The sequence below is a fragment of the Ascaphus truei genome, chromosome 5 (assembly GCF_040206685.1).
Source record: "Ascaphus truei isolate aAscTru1 chromosome 5, aAscTru1.hap1, whole genome shotgun sequence".
NCBI classification, from domain to species: Eukaryota; Metazoa; Chordata; class Amphibia; order Anura; family Ascaphidae; genus Ascaphus; species Ascaphus truei.
The window spans coordinates 60,253,209-60,277,060 of NC_134487.1; the positions used below are offsets into that span (position 1 = coordinate 60,253,209).

At 45.8% G+C, this 23,852-nt stretch overlaps 1 protein-coding gene across 3 annotated transcripts in view; it reads left to right on the forward strand.

Moving 5' to 3' along the window:
* POT1 (protection of telomeres 1) overlaps nt 1-23,852 on the forward strand; it is a 241,937-nt gene that overhangs the window by 60,158 nt on the left and 157,927 nt on the right. For 2 of the 3 annotated variants that reach the window (XM_075599879.1, XM_075599877.1), the window contains exons 5-7: nt 2,090-2,137; nt 7,336-7,365; nt 8,014-8,128. In XM_075599879.1, coding sequence (XP_075455994.1) covers nt 2,090-2,137; nt 7,336-7,365; nt 8,014-8,128 — 193 coding nt within the window. The remainder of the gene's footprint in view (nt 1-2,089; nt 2,138-7,335; nt 7,366-8,013; nt 8,129-23,852) is intronic. The other variant, XM_075599878.1, reaches the window with a different exon arrangement.

Sequence of the window (23,852 nt, forward strand, 5' to 3'; positions counted from 1 at the left end):
TGTGGAGGGTGTGACATAGTCCAAAGATGTTAGGCAGCTTTCTGCCCCGTTTTATGTCAGAAAGTGCAGGAATAGTTAAAAATGATCCATTCCACAGCTTCACATTAACTCAGGCTGCTGGATGGAAAATCTAGACCACAGATTACAATGGGTCTAGTTCTCCCTCACCTGCTCTTCTAATCACTTGCACAGGTATTTAGAGCAGAGAGGTTTGCATTTCAGTCTCTCTCCTTAGAGGCTGGGGGTGTTGCTGCTCCCCGGAATCCAGTTTGGGGTGGACGGCCCCTCCAAGTATCACAGTACCAGAGGATTTGCCTGGACACTTGGGACCGAGTTCCCACCACAAACAGATAAGACAAACAAATATGTATTGCTGTTTCTAAAAGACTATGCTGTATCTAGTGACCCTAAATGAGAGTGCATTGTTTTAAGCTGGGGAACCAGGTTAGTTGGCCCAGCAGCAGTTAGAGGTTGATTATGATGTGTAGTTAGATCCCTGAAAGGGATAGGATTTTGTTTATATAATTTGGTTTCTTGTTACTTGAAATAACAGTGTGGGAAATACTATGACACTGATATAAGTGAACCGCTGAATGAAAATGTCTGAGTGCCTCTAACCTACACATGTTAAAGCTGCAGTACCTTACTTGGATGAAAATAAAGCAGGCAGAAGCCTGAGTTAAGCAACGTAATACTTTGCATGTTCCTGTTTGTTGTATAATTAACCCTAGAAGACTGTGTCGGGAAGAACCCAGACAGACGTCAGCGCTACAAAAGAGGGGCGTTTGTCACAAGGGTTTTGGTCACCTTTTTTTTTCCTCCACCATAACTTAACTATAGGTATGTCTGTATGTGTATGTGTATTTTTTTATTTTTTTTTAAAGCTTGCTGGGTTTCTGTTTATTAACTTTGTCCAGCTGGTCTCAGCTGTTTTGGAGGTTAGTGCCGCCCCCCCCCCCTCCCTCCCCAGGATTTAAGCAAGCCACTCCCCACTTTACAAGTAAGCAAGTCTTTTTCATGTTGCTTTAATAATAGAGGTAAATAAGAATTGTAATCAATTAGTGTTAGGACCTGCAAAATCAGTTGGTCATATTGGAGGCTAACCTCCGTTCTGATGCAGTAAACTAACCAATAGTTGTAGAACTTACAATAATCACACAGTGGTGAAGTGAATTCTCGAAAGGTAAGGGAAGTGTGTTTCTTAAGTATTGGAAGCAGGCTGCTGAGGCTAAATGTGTGTGTGTGTGTGTGTGTGTGTGTGTGTGTGTGTGTGTGTGTGTATAACCAGAGAGAAAATAAACCCCATATATAACCACTTCACAATTTTGAGAAAAAATATTAGGACATTAAGGGGGGATCTGACTTAAACAGCACTAGGATCTAAGCAGCCATTTTTGTTCAGCATCCATCTTAGGTGCCTGATCTTGTCATCCATTTTGTCTATTGTCTGCATGAAAAGTTGGAATGAAATTGAGTTTTAAAAGGAACATGTTCTTTTTCTTCCTTTTGCTCGTAAGTATTTTTGGTGATAATAAGCCTTCAGCTAACCACAAACCTAGAAGAGAAGATAACAGCCACTTCTCACATTTAGGGGGAGTGTCTCATGGTCAAATACACCCTTCCAAGAAACCAGCGTATATAGGGAAAGGTTACGAGCTTGCATAATAATTTTGTAGCTGACTCAATTAATTTTTGCTATATTTTAAATTTGTTATTAAATCAATGTTCTCATATTCATATTTATTTATCTTATACGCTTATGTAATGACACACAAGCCACCTCATAAAAGGGGCGTGAGCTTTACTATTATGGTATAAATATGTCTTGTAGGCCATATTCCTGCGGGAAGCTTTTGTTTTGAAGCTTCCTCCTTTGTGTGCACCTGTTATATCAATAAACTCAATTGTCATTTTGCAATGTAACCCTCAGATTGTATTTTTTATTCACACTTTTCATACACTATCACCATGTGAATTGATTAGGTAATTAAAACGTAATATTTATTAGAAACAAAGGTAAAACAATGGGGTTTGTGAAAAAAGTCTGATTCACACAGTATGTGTTTATTTTTTATTTATTTATTTTTAGGTTTTAATTAAGTCTGGTATTCTGTCGGCTGCACGAGCAGGATCTTCAGTAAGTGAATATTACATATTTATTCATTTGTTAACGTCTTAAGCTACAGTATTTTTGTTATGTTTACTTAGCTATAGTTGCCCAACAAAAGGTCTGGCATAAATACATCAATAATAAAGCCAATATCTGTAGAATTGTGTTTGGCTTACTTAATTTTGCTCTCAGACAGTACCTGAGTGCCTTCAATATTGCCAGCATCACAAATATACTGTACTGCAGTCGTTATTCTATACTCGTACAAGTGTGATTCTGAATTTCAAGTAGGCCTAAATGGATAACAAATTACAAAAACTTTTTAATCCATATCAAATAATTTGCTGTAAAATTCTGCATTAAAATTGTTTTATTACTCAACCCTAATCAATGTATCTGGTTTCTCTGCGCTCAGTAATTTGTTAGGTATTGTGTGATCTCCAAACCAAATCTAAGGCCGTGCCTATAGTGCCGTCATTGGCGACGGCGACATGGCGGGTGACATCGCCGTCGCCACGGGCGAAAGTTATGTTTCGCCGGGCGACCGGGTCGCGGGATTCCGGCAATTTGATTTGTTCAAAGGACATCATGTGACGCGATGGCCCTTGAAAAATTAAATTTTGCTGGCTTCAGGTTTTCGCGACGGCAACGTCGCTTGTCGCTGTCGCGTGCACTATAAGCGCATGCAGCGGTGGCAATGTATTTGTTTTCGGGCGACGTCGCCATCGCCGGCAATATAAGCGCGGCCTAACATAACAGTATGTTTTGTTTATTCATTGATCTTTCTTACTGGGCTATTTGTAATTTGTTTTAAACTTGAAAGCTGTTAATTATATGTTACATTATGAAATACAAAGCAAAGTTGTTATGATTTTTACTTCGTAGCAGCTCTAATATTGGTGAAAGTAAAATCAAGTTATTATATAATGTGCTTTCATTATGTTTTTATAAATATTGGACCTTTATAGCTAGCTTCTCTTGTGAAAAAGCATCCGCACAGCAATGCCAATAATTCAGTTTCAACGTAATCATTTTTTTCTTTTTTCAATTATTGAAAAACGTTACATTTCCTACATTCTTATATTGAGTGCTTTAAAGGTATGTTCTGTGTTTTCTTTCATTGTAATGGACTTCAGTGGTAATAAATGTTCCTTTTTAGCACATTGGGAAATCATTCAAATAAAATATATTCTGCAAAGATACACTCAATGTGCTTTTGCTATACAGCAGGCCTGCACAACTCGTAAAATGAGAAGGGCCGAACTGTTCCAAGGAAAAAAAAATTGGGCCACACGGGTAAAATCATCATCACCATCATCATATCTCCCCCAGCACCCCTCATCATCATCCTCATATCTCCCCCAGAACCCCTCACTATCAACCTTTGCGATACTCCCCATCTATCTATCGTATCCCCATCTTTCCCCTTCACCCACACACATAATTCTCCCCCTCCACATCAAACACACAATACCCCCCTGCACAGCACACACATCACCCCCCCTGCACCTCACATCCTCTCCCCCCTTGCACCTCACATCGCTCTCCCCCCTTGCACCTCACATCGCTCTCCCCCCTTGCACCTCACATCCCTCTCCCCCCTTGCACCTCACATCACTCTCCCCCCTTGCACCTCAAATCACCCCCCATGCACCTCAAATCACCCACCCTTGTACCTCAAATCACCCACCCTTGTACCTCAAATCACCCACCCTTGCACCTCAAATCACCCTCCATGCACCTCAAATCACCCCCCTTGCACCTCAAATCACCCCCCTTGCACCTCAAATCACCCCCCTTGCACCTCAAATCACCCCCCTTGCACCTCAAATGACCCCCCATACACCTCCAATGACCCCCCCTGCACCTCCCATCACCCATCACCCTCTCCCCCCCTGCACCTCCCATTACACATCACCCTCCCCTGCTGCACCTCACATCACCTATTACCCTCTCCCCCCCTGCACCTCACATCACCCACAGGGCCGCCAACAGAAATCATGGGGCCCGGGACAAATGAAAGGAGCAGCCCCCCTCCCCCCCCCCCCCGAACCCATAGCGCACCTGCCACGAAAAAAATATCTTTTAGCGCGCAACTTTTACTTAACTGTTTTCTTATTGTGATACAGAAAAAAAACATTACATCTCCCCCTCCTCATACCTCACCCCTCCCCTCCTCATAACTCCCCCCTCCCTCTCCCTTCTCCCCCCCCTCTCTCCCTTCTCCCCCCTCTCTCTCCCTTCTCCCCCCTCTCTCTCCCTTCTGCCCCCCCCTCTCTCCCTTCTCCCCCCCCTCTCTCCCTACTCACCCCCTCTCTCCCTACTCCCCCCCCCTCTTTCCCTTCTGCCTCCTCTCTCTCCCCCCTCTCCCTTCCTCCCACCCCTTCTACCCCCACCCCTTCTCCCCCATCCCTTCTCCCCCCACCACACCACTTCGTTTGCCCCACCCCACAGCAGCCCGTTTGCCCCCCCACCACCAGCCCGTTTTACATCCCCACCCCTGCAGCAGCCCGTCTTTCACTCCCACCCCCCCCTGCAGCAGCCCGTTTTTCACTCCCAGCCCCCCTTGCAGCAGCCCGTTTTTCACTCCCTCCCCCCTGCAGCAGCCCGTTTTTCACTCCCTCCCCAACCCCTGCAGCAGCCCGTTTTTCACTCCCACCCCCCCCCCCCTGCAGCAGCCCGTTTTTCACTTCCACCCCCCCCCTGCAACATCCCGTTTTTCACTCCCACCCCCCCGCTGCAGCAGCCCGTTTTTCACTCCCACTCCCCCTTGCAGCAGCCCGTTTTTCACTCCCACCCCCCCTTGCAGCAGCCCGTTTTTCACTCCCACCCCCCCTTGCAGCAGCCCGTTTTTCACTCCCACCCCCCTGCAGTAGCCCGTTTTTCACTCCCACCCCCATCCCTGCAGCAGCCCGTTTTTCACTGCCACCCTCCCCCCTGCAGCAGCCCGTTTTTCACTCCCACCTCCCCCCTGCAGCAGCCCGTTTTTCACTCCCACCCCCCTGCAGCAGCCCGTTTTAAATTCCCACCCCCCCCCGAAGCAGCCCGTTTTACACTCCCCCCCACCCCCCTGCAGCTGCCCGTTTTATACTGCCACCCCCTAAGGAGCAGCCCGTTTTATACTAGTGCAGGGGTGGGGGGTGGGTGTGAAAAACTGGCTGGTGCAGTGCAGGGGTGGGGTTTTTTTGTGAAAAACGGGCTGGTGGGGGGACGGGTGTGAAAAACGGGCTGGTGCAGTGCAGGGGTGGGGGGTGGTTGTGAAAAACGGGCTGTGGGGGGGGTGTAAAACGGGCTGCTGGTGGGGGGGGGCAAACGGAGTGGTGTGGTGGGGGGAGAAGGGGAGAGAGAGGGGGCAGAAGGGAGAGAGAGGGGGCAGAAGGGAGAGAGGGGGGGCAGAAGGGAGAGATGGGGGCAGAAGGGAGAGGGGGGGGGGGCAGAAGGGAGAGGGGGGGCAGAAGGGAAAGAGGGGGGGCAAAAGGGGTGGGGGGAGAGAGAGGAGGCAGAAGGGAGAGAGGAGGCAGAAGGGGAGAAGGGAGAGAGGGGGGGCAGAATGGAGAGAGAGGGGGGGCAGAAGGGAGAGGGAGAGGTATGAGGAGGGGAGGGGTGAGGTATGAGGAGGGGGAGTTGTAATGTTTTTTTCTGTATCACAATAAGAAAACAGTTAAGTAAAAGTTGCGCGCTAAAAGATATTTTTTCGCGGAAGGTGCGCTATGGGTTCGGGGGGGGGGGGGGGCCCTGCTCCTTTCATTTGTCCCGGGCCCCATGATTTCTGTTTGCGGCCCAGTGGGTGATGTGAGGTGCAGGGGGGGAGAGGGTAATGGGTGATGTGAGGTGCAGGGGGGAGAGGGTGATGGGTGATGTGAGGTGCAGGGCGGTAGGGTGATGGGTGATGGGAGGTGCAGGGGGGAGAGGGTGATGTGAGGTGCAGGGGGGGAGGGTGATGGGTGGTGCAGGGGGGGTCATTGGAGGTGCAAGGGGGGGGTCATTGGAGGTGCAAGGGGGATGATTGGAGGTGCAAGGGGGGGGTCATTGGAGGTGCTTGAGGGTGATTTGAGGTGCATGGGGGGTGATTTGAGGTGCATGGGGGGGTGATTTGAGGTGCATGGGGGTGATTTGAGGTGCATGGGGGGTGATTTGAGGTGCAGGGGGGGTCATTGGAGGTGAGGGGGGGGCATTGGAGGTGCAAGGGTAGTGATTTGAGGTGTATGGGGGTGATTTGAGGTGCAAGGGGGATGATTTGAGGTGCAATGGGGAGAGTGATTTGAGGTGCAAGGGGGGAAAGTGATGTGAGGTGCAAGGGGGGAGAGTGATGTGAGGTGCAAGGGGGGAGAGTGATGTGAGGTGCAAGGGTGGAGAGTGATGTGAGGTGCAGGAGAGAGAGTGAAGTGAGGTGCAAGGGGGGAGAGCGATGTGAGGTGCAAGGGGGAGAGGGATGTGAGGTGCAAGGGGTGTGTGATGTGTGTGCTGTGCAGGGAGGTATTGTGTGTTTGATGTGGAGGGGGAGTATTATGTGTGTGGGTGAGTGGGAGGGATGGGGGTATGAGAGATAGATGGGGAGTATCGCAAAGGTTGATAGTGAGGGGTTCTGGGGGATATATGAGTATGATGATGAAGGGTGCTGGGGGAGATATGAGGAGGAGGATGAGGTGCTGGAGGAGAGATGATGATGATGATGGTGATGGTGATGATTTTACCTGTGCGGCCCAATTTTTTTTTCCTTGGAGCAGTTCGGCCCTTCTCACTTTACGAGTTGTGCAGGCCTGCAGTATGGGATCATGTGGTGAGAAAGGCATAGAGCTTGAACAAAATACTATGAATTCAATACAGTTTGATCGGGTAAAACGAGATATACAATCATACTTCATTTGCTTTAAGAGACAAATTGATTACATTTTATGTGTGCTTTTACTGTGAAAACAAAGTTACAGGACGTTTTGAAAGAGATTCCCTTGTGGTAGGCAAAAATAAATTTACTGTATGAATCAACAACTTTTGTACAGTATATGTAGCTGGCTTCCTCAATAACGAAAACCCAATGAAAGGGGAGCCTTTTACCTGCAAGTGTCCTGTGTAAAACAAATTATGTTTTTGTTTTTAATATGTTCTCTACAATACATGCTCATCAGACACTTAAGATTTATATTCATGTCTAGTTAATAATATCATAATTACTGAACTTTACAAGCAAGAACAAAAGTGATTATTAAAGGAACTATTTTTTCTAGGACTCGGTCTCAGCACAAAAAAAAGATTGGGTAAGAATTGTTAAAAAAATAAATAAAAAACATTTACTAAATTACTAAACATTTGGTTACCATAGAAATGTTATATTTTATTATTATTATTATTATTATTATATATATATATATAAAGGTGAGTTGCCCAAGTTGATTTTACTAAATATGCCAGTGTCCTAAATTGACCTTGGTTCAAGGAGAGACTTTGAGCCCCTTTAATAAGGTTTGTTATAATTCTGTCAAGAAATAGAAACATGGTGGTTTGTTTTCTGCCTGTATTGTGTACAAAATATATAACAAATTGGCAAAGAACATTTTTGGTAGATAACAGGAGTTGTACTTACAGTAGATTGTTTATAATATTAAAAGTAAACCATTATGAGCAAGTGTATATTGTTATGAAAAAAAAAACATTCATTTTTAATATTGTTGGCATATACTGTATGAACTGTTTAGGGTTCAGCCATTTGTGAAGACACATTCATTATTTTTTTTCATATAAGGAATGAAAGCAGAATTTTAAACTCATCACCAAAAATATAAAAATATATACATCTTGATTTAGTCTATAATCAAAAATGTTACCTTATTTTTATGAATGGATAGTAAAGCACACAAAAATAATATTGTTTCATTGGAGTATTAATATACTTTCATATTTTTTAGGCTCCTTTACAAAAATATATTTATACCCCACTTGAGCATCTAAAAGAAGGCGTTGTATCCAACCTATTTGGTATTGTGAAATTTTTCAAGCCACCATATCGAAGCAAAGGAACTGGTACGTATAAGTACTGTACTATAGAAATATAGTAACACAAATGATAAATTGGACAATCAAGTTTGTATGTACAAACTAAGAGGGAGATGTGAATAAAACTAAGATTTTGTTGCATATACTGAAAGTCGATTTATCTTATTTATAATCTGTTTCACCAGGAAAAATACAATTAGAGTTACCTCTGTCCTGGGCACAGAGTTCTGTTGACAATACGTGGTTGCGATAAGCTAACAGTGTTTAAAAGTTATGTTTATAGACATTTTATGGGCAGTTGGAGACAATATATGTTATGGGCATATGTAACAGTTGCAGACTAGATTAAAATGTGAGACAGCCGAAGTCTTGAAAGAATTTAGGAGAAGAACAGCCTCTGGGGAGGAAAGTGGAGCACTGCGCAGGGCTAAAGTACAGGAACCGGCACACCATAGGTTAAAAACTACTTAATTAAGCGACTAGGGGAGACACCAACAGTGGAGCAACCACCCACTCTGACGCGTTTCGGGCTAAGCCCTTTGTCAAAGAGTATAACCCCAATACAAAAAACACACATTTATATACACAATTTACCTAATAGATCGCGTCCTTAGCCGGAAGTGACGTCAGCGGAACCAGCCGAGGGTCTCCCGAGACTTACCCGTATAACCGGAGTCTCAGGAGACAGAGTAGATCTCACTGCGCCACCTGGCTTGGAGGACGCATCAATACATAAACAAAGACAGTGTGTCCGGATCATGTCCGTAACCGGAAGTGACGTCAGCTTGACCAGCCGAGAGTCTCGCGAGACTTGCGAGTACAACTGGAGTCTCAAAGAAACAAACAAGGAGGACCCCACAGCGCCACCTGGTTTGGAGGACGCCATAACCATCACACAAACAAGTATACATACATAATCAGCAGTCTCCCACAATATCAAAGGCAAGAATGACACTTGTCTAATCATGAAATGGAGATACAATATCCTCACATGGGGTGTAGGGAAAAGAATAGGGGAAGGTAGGGGAAGAAAGACCATGCTGAATGTACACATAATAGCCATAATAAAATACACTTATTTCTTAAAAAATTAAAGAAAAAAGGGGAAAAGAAATGGTGGTTGATAGAAAGGTATATACCTATAAATAAAGCTCTAATTCAAAGAATATGTTAACCTTTTAGTTAAATAGGTAAATATATCTCTATATAACCAACATAGGAGTAAATACTCCATCCATACCGTTCTGAGAACAATATAAGATATTAAACAGCATAAATTCACTCAATGTAAACAGTTATATATAAATTATAGACCTGATAAAAATGGTCATGAACGAATATCAATAATCTACATGACCTAGAGATATAGAACATAATATACATAGTATGTGTGTAGTGACAAAATGAATAAACAAATAATCAATACATGTCATTAAGAACCAGTGGGAAACATTAATATTATCGGCGAGGGATGAACACCATTGTCACTGAGACAAAAAATGTTTCAGTTCCCAATCGGTGTTCATCCCTCGCGGAGACATAGATCCCAAAGAATGTATCCAGAACATTTCTCTGCGGTTAAGGATATTCTCCCTATTTCCACCTCTGACAGGTGCCTTAATATATTCAAGGGCACAAAAAGAAAAATTATTTACATATCTGTTTGATGGATCTCAGATGTTCAGATATCCTTTGCTTTAGAGGGCGTATGGTTCTCCTTATATATTTGCTACCACTACCGCATCTAAGCATGTAAACGACATAATTAGAGTTGCATGTAATCAATGATCGAATTCTTAGATTTTCTTTAGTATAAACATTTTTAATCTGCTTAAGTGGAGTTGCATACCTACACATATTGCAATTTCCACATTTCTGGAAACCTCTAATCTTAGTAGTAACATTAGTCTTGCCACAGGTCTGTACCAAACTCGGTGATAAATAATGTCCCAGGGTTTTAGCCCTTCTAAAGACAAATTTAGGTGGAGTTTCAACATATGTCTTAAGTTCTTCATCGAGTTTAAGTACATTCCAGTGCTTCAGAATGATGTTACGAATTTGTCTAGATTGTCTACTATAATATTATTTTCTACCGTCGTTTCATCGACGATTTGATTCTCATTTGGAGAGGTAGCAATATGGAATTGGTTTTGTTTATTGACTACCTTAATAACAACATATATAATTTAAAATTCACATTTGAATCAAACAGACACCACATTAATTATCTAGATGTCTGTCTATATGTCGGTATGGATGGTAACGTTCAAACTGATCTCTACCGTAAGATTAACTCTCGTAATTTCTTTCTCCAGGCCAACAGTGCACATCCAGTTTCATTAATTAAGGGAATACCAAAGGCGCAGTTTTTACACTTACGCAGAGTCTGTTCGACTGAACAAGCCTTTATTGATAGATCTGTTGATCTTAAGAACAGATTTTTATCAAGGGGCTATAGTAAATCTAACATAGACTCTGCTTATACCCATGCTTTACAGGTTGATCGTAAAGATCTGTTGAAATCTAATAAGAGAACAAGAGATGGATTTTCTAAGGACTCAACACCTTTATTCATATCTACTTATAGTAGACAATCTAGACAAATTCGTAACATCATTCTGAAGCACTGGAATGTACTTAAACTCGATGAAGAACTTAAGACATATGTTGAAACTCCACCTAAATTTGTCTTTAGAAGGGCTAAAACCCTGGGACATTATTTATCACCGAGTTTGGTACAGACCTGTGGCAAGACTAATGTTACTACTAAGATTAGAGGTTTCCAGAAATGTGGAAATTGCAATATGTGTAGGTATGCAACTCCACTTAAACAGATTAAAAATGTTTATACTAAAGAAAATCTAAGAATTCGATCATTGATTACATGCAACTCTAATTATGTCGTTTACATGCTTAGATGCGGTTGTGGCAGCAAATATATAGGGAGAACCATACGCCCTCTAAAGCAAAGGATATCTGAACATCTGAGATCCATCAAACAGGGATGACAAATACCCCGTTTCAAGACACTTCTCTGCGTGCCCCTCTGGCAATGTAAATAATTTTTCTTTTTGTGCCCTTGAATATATTAAGGCACCTGTCAGAGGTGGAAATAGGGAGAATATCCTTAACCGCAGAGAAATGTTCTGGATACATTCTTTGGGATCTATGTCTCCGCGAGGGATGAACACCTATTGGGAACTGAAACATTTTTTGTCTCAGTGACAATGGTGTTCATCCCTCGCCGATTATATTAATGTTTCCCCCTGGTTCTTGATGACATGTATTGATTATTTGTTTATTCATTTTGTCACTACACACATACTATGTATATTATGTTCTATATCTCTAGGTCATGTAGATTATTGATATTCGTTCATGACAATTTTTATCAGGTCTATAATTTATATATAACTGTTTACATTGAGTGAATTTATGCTGTTTAATATCTTATATTGTTCTCAGAACGGTATGGATGGAGTATTTACTCCTATGTTGGTTATATAGAGATATATTTACCTATTTAACTAAAAGGTTAACATATTCTTTGAATTAGAGCTTTATTTATAGGTATATACCTTTCTATCAACCACCATTTCTTTTCCCCTTTTTTCTTTAATTTTTTAAGAAATAAGTGTATTTTATTATGGCTATTATGTGTACATTCAGCATGGTCTTTCTTCCCCTACCTTCCCCTATTCTTTTCCCTACACCCCATGTGAGGCTATTGTATCTCCATTTCATGATTAGACAAGTGTCATTCTTGCCTTTGATATTGTGGGAGACTGCTGATTATGTATGTATACTTGTTTGTGTGATGGTTATGGCGTCCTCCAAACCAGGTGGCGCTGTGGGGTCCTCCTTGTTTGTTTCTTTGAGACTCCAGTTGTACTGGCAAGTCTCGCGAGACTCTCGGCTGGTCCCTCTGACGTCACTTCCGGTTACAGACGAGATCTGGACACACTGTCTTTGTTTATGTATTGACGCGTCCTCCAAGCCAGGTGGCGCAGTGAGATCTACTCTGTTTGTCTCCTGAGACTCCGGTTATACGGGTAAGTCTCGGGAGACCCTCGGCTGGTTCCGCTGACGTCACTTCCGGCTAAGGACGCGATCTATTAGGTAAATTGTGTATATTAATGTGTGTTTTTTGTATTGGGGTTATACTCTTTGACAAAGGGCTTAGCCCGAAATGCGTCAGCGTGGTTGGTTGCTCCACTGTTGGTGTCTCCCCATGTCGCTTAATAAAGTAGTTTTTAACCTATGGTGTGCCGGTTCCCGTACTTTAGCCCTGCGCAGTGCTCCACTTTCCTCCCCAGAGGCTGTTCTTCTCCTGATCTTCTATCAAGTTGGATGCACGCTTACACAGAGTTCCTGTTGTTCGCTTTCACTTCATACAAACAGTCAGTGTACTGTGGTATTGTCTGGCTGTTTACTGACTGTGTTACCTATATGTTCTGTGGCTCTATCTGAGTGTGGTTGGTTAATAGGGGACACTCTACCATCGGTATTTGTGTCTCCCCAGTACCCTATAAATCCCACTCTGTGGTTTAAGCCTGTTAATTTGGCGGCCACTGTTCATGAACTATAGGTTCTGATGATACTTCATGTCAGTACTCCTATTCAATATATTGGAGCAGCTTTAAAAGGACTTATACACCCAGGATCAAGATTGCTATTATCCATTACATATGGGATTTATTGGATGTTACATGACATGCTTGAAAGAACTTAGACTTCTTTCGGCTTTGAGAGCTTCTTGAATGTTGTTCCAGTAGTGAGGTGCACAGTAACAGAAGGAAGAGCGACCAAATTCTTTGAACCTTTGGACCGTGAACAGTCTTTAGGAATTAAATCTAAGGTGACAAGTGCTGCATGTAGTAGGAGTGAGAACCTTGTTTAGATAACCGGGTAGCTTTCCCAGAAAGTATTTGAAGGCAAGACAGGAAAAATTGTTGACCAATCTAGTCCTTCAAGCATTTTGTAGTGGTGTGTGTTATAGTTGCATTGAAGGACAAAGTGGCATATTGAGCTGTAAAGGGTGTCTAGTTTGCTAAAGTGAATTTGGGGTGCTGTACCATATACAACTGTATGTCCCCACAGTCTATAATTGGCATTGGCATCTGCTATGCGATGCACTTTCTGACCACCAGGCTTAGGGAGGATTTGTTCCTATAAAGTACACCTAGTTTGGCATAGGTTTTAGATGTCAGTATCAATATGCATCTCGAATGTTATATGGGAGTCAAGCCATATGCCAATCTATTTAAAAGTAATTACATGGGCTAGAATGGTGTTAGAGTGGGTTCTGATCTGTAACTGTGTCTGTAGCTTTAGAAATTTAGCCTTTATCCCAAATACTATAGTTATACTTAGTGTGTTAGTTTTTCAAAACAGTTTATTTGGAGAAATCCATTATTTAAGTCTTGAAAAATCAGATGGAAGTACGTGTCCAAGGGAAGAGAGGCCAAGGCTGTGTATATAAGATAGTGTCATCTGCATACTGTACATGTGCATTGAAGCTGCCTTACAAGTTGTAGGTAGATCATTTATGTGAAGAGTAGGGGCCCTAGAACAGAGCCTTGCGGGACCCAACAGGGGACATCCAAGGGGTTATTCTGAGCATTAGACACACTTTTGGATCTTCCCAATTTAGGTACAGATGCAGTCTTTCCTTAGGTTGACAGCGTTTGGGGCGTATTCTCCGTAACTTTCCATGGCCCGGTGCCTAGCAGACTTTATGGTCTGTACTTTAATAACCATGATAAAACGAAGAAATAGGTAGCGCTAAATCCCACAACTGGGCTGGCTGCCTGGGTATAACCCTGACCCCCGGTCAGGTGATGGAAGTGAAAAAAAAAGTTATACCTATGGCGCTCTGCACTAATATGTACCAAATAATAAATAAATGATCTTATACAACCAGTATCACGGCAATGATCCGTCCATACAGGTGCTCCACGTGATGAAGGGGTAAATGGGAAAAAGAAAATCAAAGATCATAGTATAATACTGCAACAAACAACATATAACACACACACCTAACTCTAGACAAACGCTGAGACCAACAGGTGACAATTAATAATACAAACGCATTTAATTATGACATATCATATATAAAAATACATATAAAAAGGGTTCAGTTGGAGTGTCCTGATTGAACCCTTTTTATATGTATTTTTATATATGATATGTCATAATTAAATGTGTTTGTATTATTAATTGTCACCTGTTGGTCTCAGCGTTTGTCTAGAGTTAGGTGTGTGTTATATGTTGTTTGTTGCAGTATTATACTATGATCTTTGATTTTCTTTTTTCCATGTACCCCTTCATCACGTGGAGCACCTGTATGGACGGATCATTGCCGTGATACTGGTTGTATAAGATCATTTATTTATTATTTGGTACATATTAGTGCAGAGCGCCATAGGTATAACTTTTTTTTTCACTTAATAACCATGATACTATGATAGGATTTCCTACTCCATATTTGTATTGTTTTCATTTTACAGTCCTACAGCCATGTATGTTTAATGTCAGAACACTAGGTCTACAGGTTTTGTAATTGAGGATAATAGAGGTGTTACTTTGCTACATTCTGATAATACTCAATACTGTATATGATGAGCAGTGATTTAAAGTAATGTGGGTCATTTGTTTTAAATATTCACAATATGTTGTGCTATTATAATTATATTCCATCTGTGCATGCCATTCTTTTTGATCATTTTATTTTTCTTGTCTTTTTAATCCTGATCAGTTTCAAAGCATTATTAAGAATACCTGTTAACCGATTAGGTTACGGCGAGAAAGTAGGTGGCAAGTAAATTGTATGAATATCCATAGCGTTGATTGCAAGTTGTGCTTCCAAAGAGGTTCTGCAGCAGTTGTGATCTTTACTGTGTCCCTCGGAGTTGACGAGTGGCGCCTCTTGGTAGACCACTGCAGGTCTAAATGCTTTCGAGCCCTGAAAATGGAGATAATTATTTTTTCTGTTATATTAGACCAGCGCTGCGCAATCTTTCCTGCTCGCGCCCCCTTCCTGCTTTCCTCCCTGCTCGCACCCCCCCTCCCTTACTTTTTCTCCATCTCCTGGCGTCAAATTACGTTGCGGGGTCACGTTGCCATGCCAATGTGATGTCACTTGACCCCGTGGCGTAATTTGACGCCGCGTTGCAGAGGCCTCATGCGATCCCCCGGCATTAATTTAAATGCCTTGGGGGAAGAGCGCGGGACCCTTGCAACCGCCCGCGCCCCACTGAATAATTTTGCGCCCCCCCTCCCCAGTTTGCGCACTGTATTAGACAGTCATTGAAGTGTAAGGGACCCTACCGTAAAATTTGCTACTTGTTCATCTGTAAAATCGCATCACACCACTCATTTCAGGCCACCCTGACCCTGAAACTAAATTGAATACATGTATTGTGATCATTACATTTCTTAATGCTGGTTCTTTGCCACTGTGTTAAGTCTTCACCTCTGCAACTTAGAAGCAAACTAGAGTCCTACTACAGCACTTGCCAGATAAACATTTCACTCCATTTTTATATGCTGTGCCAGACTGATATGGAAGGACTATGCTTATTGAAAGAGGCCACAATAGTTGTTCTTGGACATGATATGCCTTTTGTAATCTATTGTGTTCCTGTGTGGGGAGTTCTTTAAATGAATGTATTTTTGAAGCAGCCAAGTTTTTTTTTGTTTTTGTTTTATAATCTCTTTCTGGATGAAGCAAAATCTGAGACTAGTGTAGCGGTCATGTAAAATGGCTACAGTCATCTCTCCTGCTGACAGTAAGGCCTGGTAAGTTGTGGGCATGCCAGCAGTAATTATGGAGGTTTGCCCTCACACCCTGGTGGGGTGCCCTGTGTATGGATGGGAGTAGTCACATGCTCTGACTCCATGGTTAGTGATGTCAGAGGTGTGTCAGCTTCCAGAGTATACATAAGGCAGCACTGAGTCGAAAGTTAGATCTGCGTCCAGTTCTGCTAAGAGGAGGAGGAGTTCTGGCAGGAGTTCAAGTTCTAGTACTAGCCTGAGTTACTGAGAGTTCTAGTTATGTTATAGTAACTGAAGAGGAGACTGTGTCCAGGGACCTGGCACAGGGCAGTGATCCCTGCGGGGATAGGGAATCCCTATCTAAGGAGAGATACACCTTTTAAAGGGAGGCACTGACTGGACATGAGTGGCTAGATATCTACTGCGAGGGGCAGCTAGCCCACATCAATCAATAAAGATGTTCTCAATCACAAACCCTCTCGTGTACATGTGTGGAGTGAATGTACAGAGAGGAGCACCACGGAGGAGTTCCTCGTCAGGACCATCCCCAAGTGACCGAAGGGACCCTGATGAGGTGGAGGCGCTGCACTGGAACTAGGTGAGACTCAGCACACTACCTCAGCTGCCTGTCTGGACGGGTCCTCCCCACACACCATCATGCGGGAGACTCAGGAGTCCTGTTGCCAACAGGTGCACCACCAGACACTACCACACCTGGGCCCAGGGACTGATATCCAGACGGCACCACTACAAAAAGTAGTTCCGGCCGCGGAAATGATTTGCAAGAAAGAGGGATATTTTGCACGCAAAGCTGCTGCAAGGAGAAGGCGGGAACTAGCCGCGGGAAAAGAATCCAGCTCTGAGGAGGAAACTGGCGCGAAAACGCAGACCGCGCCCACCAGGACTGAGAGAGGCGCGGCCTTAATTAAGGGGCATGATATTCCCCTGTGGGACCCGCCCATAATTGCAACCCCTGGGGGCGGGTTCCAGCTATGTCAGCGGAAGGAGGAGCCGAAGCAGGAAGTGTCTGGCCCAGAAGCTTCTACCGGTCAGTTGCGAGGAACCACTGACCTGGAGAGACCCACACTGAAAGTGGTCCCCACAAAGAGAATGGCCTGCCCCTCCGCTGTGGGAACTATGGTCTCCACCCAGCCCTACTCAGTACCCGGCGGGCTACTAGTAGTAAGGGTGGCTAACACTGAGACGGTGGTCGGGCTCTGCCTACAATGCGGGCTGCCCGGAGGCACGGTCAACACGGCGGCACGTTGCCCACATTGCGGGACACTGTACTTATGGCCTATGCCAACGTTTATACCGATACAATCGGCTGACCTCCCGGGGGACCAGGCTAGGCGAGCCGCCGAGTCCCCTGGCGCGCTGTGGATAGGACGTGCGAGTCCCGGAGAAAGGGGACTGGAGCCGGTCAAGTCGGCTGGGTCGGCCGCAACCGAGACAGTCGGGTCACCTCCTGACCGCACCGAGAAGGGAGAATACTCGGACAAGGATCTCCGTGAACTAGCGGAGGTGACATCGAGGCCCAGGATAGAACCGGTGAGGACGACACCCCGTGGTACCAGCAGCTGTCAGATAGACAGAACGTCCCCCGCAGATCGGCGAGCCGAGAGACGGAGTCCCTCCGCCTCAGAACGTGGCGGCGACGGACGAGAGACGCCGGCACCCCTGCGGACAGGTAAGAGGAGTCCCTTCACTTACCTTGCCCCCGCAGACGGTGTAGGAGCAGAGAGGCCATGCCAGGCCGCAGTCGCACGTGGAGAGACGGCATCACTTCCGGTGAAGACGACGGCGGAGCTTCCGGATTTCGTCATCGAAGAAGAGATCCCGAATGGGGGTCCAACCCGCGATGACGGTGTTTCCGGTTCCGGGGAGGACATCACTTCCGGTGGCGACAGCGGAACCCCTAGAAAGAATGCAGCGACGCTTTGGCGATCGGGGGAAGGTCCCCGATCACCTACAAGGCCCAGGAGTTGGATGGGCGATCCAAGGACTGAGGAGGGTGAGATATCCTCATTGGACCAGTCTACGGACAGCCAGGAACGGGTCGTAACCCCGTGGGGTCCAATCTCTTGCCCATACGCCCAATCCCACGCCCTAGCTAAAACCCCTGCCCCAATCACACGGTCCCCGGGTTCCCCGCCTAGTTTGGAATCTGTGGACATATCACCAGGGGGAGAAGGGAGACGGACTGGGGAAAGACAGCGCAGTGGCGCTACGGAGGGCGATTCTCGGGGAGGGGGAGAGTTGAGAGTGGCCACGACAGCACCCAAACCAGTGATAAAGGCCCCGGGATCTTCCAGGTGGTTTTTACCGCGATCGGCACGGTCGTCGGGGGTATTTTCTCTAGATGATGATAGGGAGTTAGGGGGGTCAAATAAATTTAGAGAGAACCGTTGGTGGGCCCCACTATTCGAAGGATACTCCGCCTGGATGGACCGCACTCGGTTCCTCATCCGGCGAGAAGATGTAGTGGATTACTGGTGGGCTGTGGGAGAATTCACACCTGAGCAAAGGGACAGAGAGTTGCAGGAGCGGTGGCTGCAGATTGAGCATAGGGAGATAGAACCCATGGGTCCTAGCATCCTATCAGACCCCGTGGACCCTGACGAGCCCCTATCATGGGTGTTACCTGGGAGGGCCGGTAAGGCTGACCTGACCAGGATAAGTAGGGCCGAGCGAACCATAATGGCTCGGTATAAATCATCCCACGGGTTGGAGTACCCGTATGTCCCTGAGCCTCTCATGGATGAGATAGAGGACAACCGGGATAGGTGGCTTAGGGAGGCCATTGAAATGCACTTAGTAGGAAGAGGGAGTTCCGTGATAGGAAAGAAGGCCGAGGAGCGCATAGAGCACTTAGTGCGGGTATGGGGCATAGGGAGAAATATTTACAAGCACAGGGTGACATATAGGCCTGAGAGGGGACTGCCTAGGCACTATCACGTCACGGTCCTGGACATGGGCGGTAGAGAGGTTAAGAAACCTGACCCGAGTCACTATTTTTAGGGGGTACATATACATTACGCGGGTTCGTGGCTGCTGGTCGGGGCGGGCTTGGCGGAATGTACTGTAGTCATTTTTGTTATACACCATGGAAATTTGTACGTGAAGTTAACCTAATTATGTGTTGTATTTCAGTGCTTCCTGGAAAAGGGTATACAAATTTAGGTCCCAGCGAGGACGATGGGATTCACCAGGGGGAGAATGTAGCGGTCATGTAAAATGGCTACAGTCATCTCTCCTGCTGACAGTAAGGCCTGGTAAGTTGTGGGCATGCCAGCAGTAATTATGGAGGTTTGCCCTCACACCCTGGTGGGGTGCCCTGTGTATGGATGGGAGTAGTCACATGCTCTGACTCCATGGTTAGTGATGTCAGAGGTGTGTCAGCTTCCAGAGTATACATAAGGCACAGCACTGAGTCTAAAGTTAGATCTGCGTCCAGTTCTGCTAAGAGGAGGAGGAGTTCTGGCAGGAGTTCAAGTTCTAGTACTAGCCTGAGTTACTGAGAGTTCTAGTTATGTTATAGTAACTGAAGAGGAGACTGTGTCCAGGGACCTGGCACAGGGCAGTGATCCCTGCGGGGATAGGGAATCCCTATCTAAGGAGAGATACACCTTTTAAAGGGAGGCACTGACTGGACATGAGTGGCTAGATATCTACTGCGAGGGGCAGCTAGCCCACATCAATCAATAAAGAAAGGGACGCAATTCCCGAAACGCGTAAAAGTGTTCATGTTCTTTCGTTGACCACCCAATAAATTATATTTTTAATATTACTGGATGCAGCCCCCTTTTTCCCTCTTCGATTTGGCAGTGCTCCGCCTGTGCCCCCCTTGGGACTACTCTTCTCAATCAATAAAGATGTTCTCAATCACAAACCCTCTCGTGTACATGTGTGGAGTGAATGTACAGAGAGGAGCACCACGGAGGAGTTCCTCGTCAGGACCATCCCCAAGTGACCGAAGGGACCCTGATGAGGTGGAGGCGCTGCACTGGAACTAGGTGAGACTCAGCACACTACCTCAGCTGCCTGTCTGGACGGGTCCTCCCCACACACCATCATGCGGGAGACTCAGGAGTCCTGTTGCCAACAGGTGCACCACCAGACACTACCACACTGTAATGGGGGCCGGTTAGACCACAGGGGCCAATGTGAGATTGGGTGGGTCAGGCCGGTTCAGAAATACCGTTACACTAGAAAAAAAGTTATATTTTCTCACAAGCATAATTGGCCTTATGGGTTATCAACTGCAATTTGCAAAACGCTGTCCCGGTGTCTAAGGGTTTTGAGCTGCTAAGTCAACTGACAAAGAGATTTTTTATTTAAATCACTTGCACAATCAATTCACAAGTGCCGTTTACTTTCTCCATATCACCGGAAAATAAGAAATGTAGGGAAGAGATCCTACACCCCTGGCTTGTAGGACAAAAAACAACTCTTATTAAAGACTCAACTATTATGGAGGACTGGTAGATTTTTCTTTGTTTAGTATGGACATGTGTTTCGGCTGCCATGAAGGGATTTGAAAACAAGACATTAATTTCCTTTTTGATCTTGAATTTCGCTTAAAAATGTTCATCTAGTCATACTGCATTTTCAATAAAATGCCTAGTAAGAATGTAGCACTAATTAAATATTCCAAATTACCTTGGTTTCCCTTGGAGCCAGGAAATAATGAGCGCGTTACTGGAACATTAATAAATTGTTAAAACACATTTTAGAATATTCAGACTAACAAAGGATTTTTGGAAGGCAGAACATTGAAAACACAAGCCAGATGAGGAAGGGAACTAATACCACTTTTGAAGGCCTGATTTTATGGATTTCTATTTATTTTATTTACTAGCTGAGAGACCCGGCGTTGCCCGTGAGTTAAATTTCCTGCTCCCTCCTCTCCCCCCTATTTGTGTGCTCCCCCTCTCCCACCCCCCAGAGGGAAGGAGGGACAGTGGACAGGAGGGGGGGGCGACAATGGACAGGAGGGGGGGGGGGGACAGTGGACAGGAGGGAGGGGGGACAGGAGGGAGGGGGGGGGGCAGTGGACAGGAGGGGGGGGGACAGAAGACAGGAGGGGGGGGACAGTGGGAGGTGAGGTGAGTGAGCGCTGGGGAGGGAGGTGAGGCCTTTTTTTATAAGGGGGCTGGTAGCCATTAGTGTTTATTATAGACAGAGGGTGGCCCTCACCTCACACAAAGCATGTCCGCCCACTCTGTGTGACATTGACAAACCGACTGGCTATGTCTGGATTCTGACTGACCCCGCAGCGCGGGTAAATGCTGTAGCCTCTCTGAGGAGGGAGCAACCGTCACGCGCCAAGGGGTGGAGGGGGGCAGGGGGTGAGCGCCCGGACAGTGACGGGTCTTTGGGCGGGAAAACACGCACCTGACAGGAGCTGGGCGGGAACAGACCGCCTCAGTATTGGCAACGCCGCCATCTTGTGTGACCTTACGCGAGTGCCCAGCAGAGGGGGTGAGCGCGCGGATAGTGGCGGGTCTTTGGGCGGGAAAACACGCACCTGACAGGAGCCGGGCGGGAACAGACCGCCTCACTATTGCCAACGACGCCATAGCCTGAGGAAAGAGAGAGCGACATCTGGTGGGAGCAGCTGCAGGAGGAAGAGGGTCCTTCCGGAGGCTGCCTGGCCACTGCCTGGTTGTGTGTGTGTGTGTGTGTGTGTGTGTGTGTGTGTGTGTGTGTGTGTGTGTGTGTGTGTGTGTGTGTGTGTGTGACTCTGCAGGGCTTCTTTGGGGGTATGCTGTCAGTGCAAGTGTGTGACAGTGAAGTAGGTGTGTGTCAGTGATGTCAGTGTAAGTTTTGGCCAATGACAGTCGTGTGGGCGGTGTGTGTCACAGTGGGGCGTACCTCTTGGGCAATGACAGTCGGGGTGGCCACGGACCAATCACATTCACCGCAGCTAGTACCAACCTTTGATTTTATATATTAAGATAAAATGTTTTACCAGGAAGTAATACATTGAGAGTTACCTCTTGTTTTCAAGTACTGTATGTCCTGCTATTGTTTCCTGTGCCACAGATTTAAGCTGCTGATGGTATCTTGCATGGAGCAAGATGTTTATATACATCCTCAAACCGTATTAATTAGCATGGTGAAATTCTGGCAAATTGTGTTATTTCTCCACCCCCTTACAAAGAAACCAAGATAGCCAAATATTTGTTTTAATTATGATTACATGCGATGCATAAAGTCGATTACTTTCAGTTATTTTGATTTTTTTTTTTTTTTCGCAACTAACAGAAATTGCACCTTTTTAATGGGAGCAATGTCAAAATTGGTTCTAATGCCTTTTTCTCACATGAAAGATATACTGTATACGTTGATCTAGAACACTTGTGAAGATGGTGGGTCGTGGACCTTCTATCTTTAGAGTCATGACCACAATTTGCCCAGTCATCAGGAACGAAGAGAAGGTCTTCAGTTTCGATAACACTCTCAGCTCACTGAGAGCTGAAGTAGCGATCTCCCATAGCAACATGCCCCATAACTTTGGGGCACTAGTTTATTTGCTCTAGTTGATAGATCTATAAATATCTGCCATTATAAAAGTGTTTATGAAGGATGGAAATTAAACCTTCTTTTCTTCTTACTGCAAACATTGAACCTCTACACCTAATTTTGCCAACTCCGTTTTAAAATTACCATAATTGTCGTGAACAATGGGGAATTTGTCACAAAATAATTTTAATGGATTAAAAACAAAATGCATCTACTTTATATAATTGTTTTGATTTTTATCTTTATAAAGGGTAAAATGCAGCTAAACGTGAATGCGCGTTACAGTATATTGTATTGTTATCATTAGAATGTTGATTGCTGTACCAAAATGTTGACAGAAATGTAAAAAAAATGGCCCTGTCTTGCTAATTCACCAATAAAAGTAAAATGAAAAATGTTGTAAGGGTGTGGGGCTACATGAGGGCATCAGAAGGGCTCTGTGTGATTTCCCCGATTTCCCAGAGTAGGTCTCTTAGGCCTCGGGCCGTGCTGATCCGCGCTCCTGCTCTGCCTCACCTGCTCAAGCAGGAGCTTTTTTGCGTCCTGGCAGGCGAGGCAGTGAGCGTGCTTTGGGGGCGGAGCGGAGGCGTGGCGGGAGGCGGGGCTAGTCCCTCACTCCCATTGGCTGTTTTCGGTCGTGTGTGTTTGTTTTCTCTCACTGTGCCCCTGGGACTCTCTCACTCTGTTCCCCCTGTGACTCTCTCACTCTGTTCCCCCCTGTGACTCTCTCACTCTGTTCCCCCCTGTGACTCTCATTCTGTGCCCCCCTGTGACTCTCTCACTCTGTGCCCCCCTGTGACTCTCTCACTCTGTGCCCCCCTGTGACTCTCTCACTCTGTGCCCCCCTGTGACTCTCTCACTCTGTGCCCCCCTGTGACTCTCTCACTCTGTGCCCCCCTGTGACTCTCTCACTCTGTGCCCCCCTGTGACTCTCTCACTCTGTGCCCCCCTGTAACTCTCTCACTCTGTGCCCCCCTCTGACTGACTCAGTGCCCACCCCCCGGGGGGGTGTGATGTGAAATGCAGGGGGGGGGGGGTGATGGGAGATGCAAGGGGGGGGGTGATGGGAGATGCAGGGGGGTGGGTGATGGGAGATTCTGGGAGGTGGGTGATGGGAGATGCAGAGGGGTGGGTGGTGTGAGATTGTGGGTGGGAGATGCAGGGGGGGTGGGTGATGGGAGATGCAGGGGGGGTGGGTGATGGGACATGCAGGGGGGGTGGGTGATGGGAGATGCAGGGGGGTGGATGATGGGAGATGCAGGGGGGTGGGTGATGGGAGATTCTGGGAGGTGGGTGATGGGAGATTCTGGGAGGTGGGTGATGGGAAATGCAGAGGGGTGGGTGATGTGAGATTGTGGGTGGGAGATGCAGGGGGGGTGGGTGATGGGAGATGCAGGGGGGGTGGGTGATGGGACATGCAGGGGGAGTGAGTGATGGGAGATGCAGG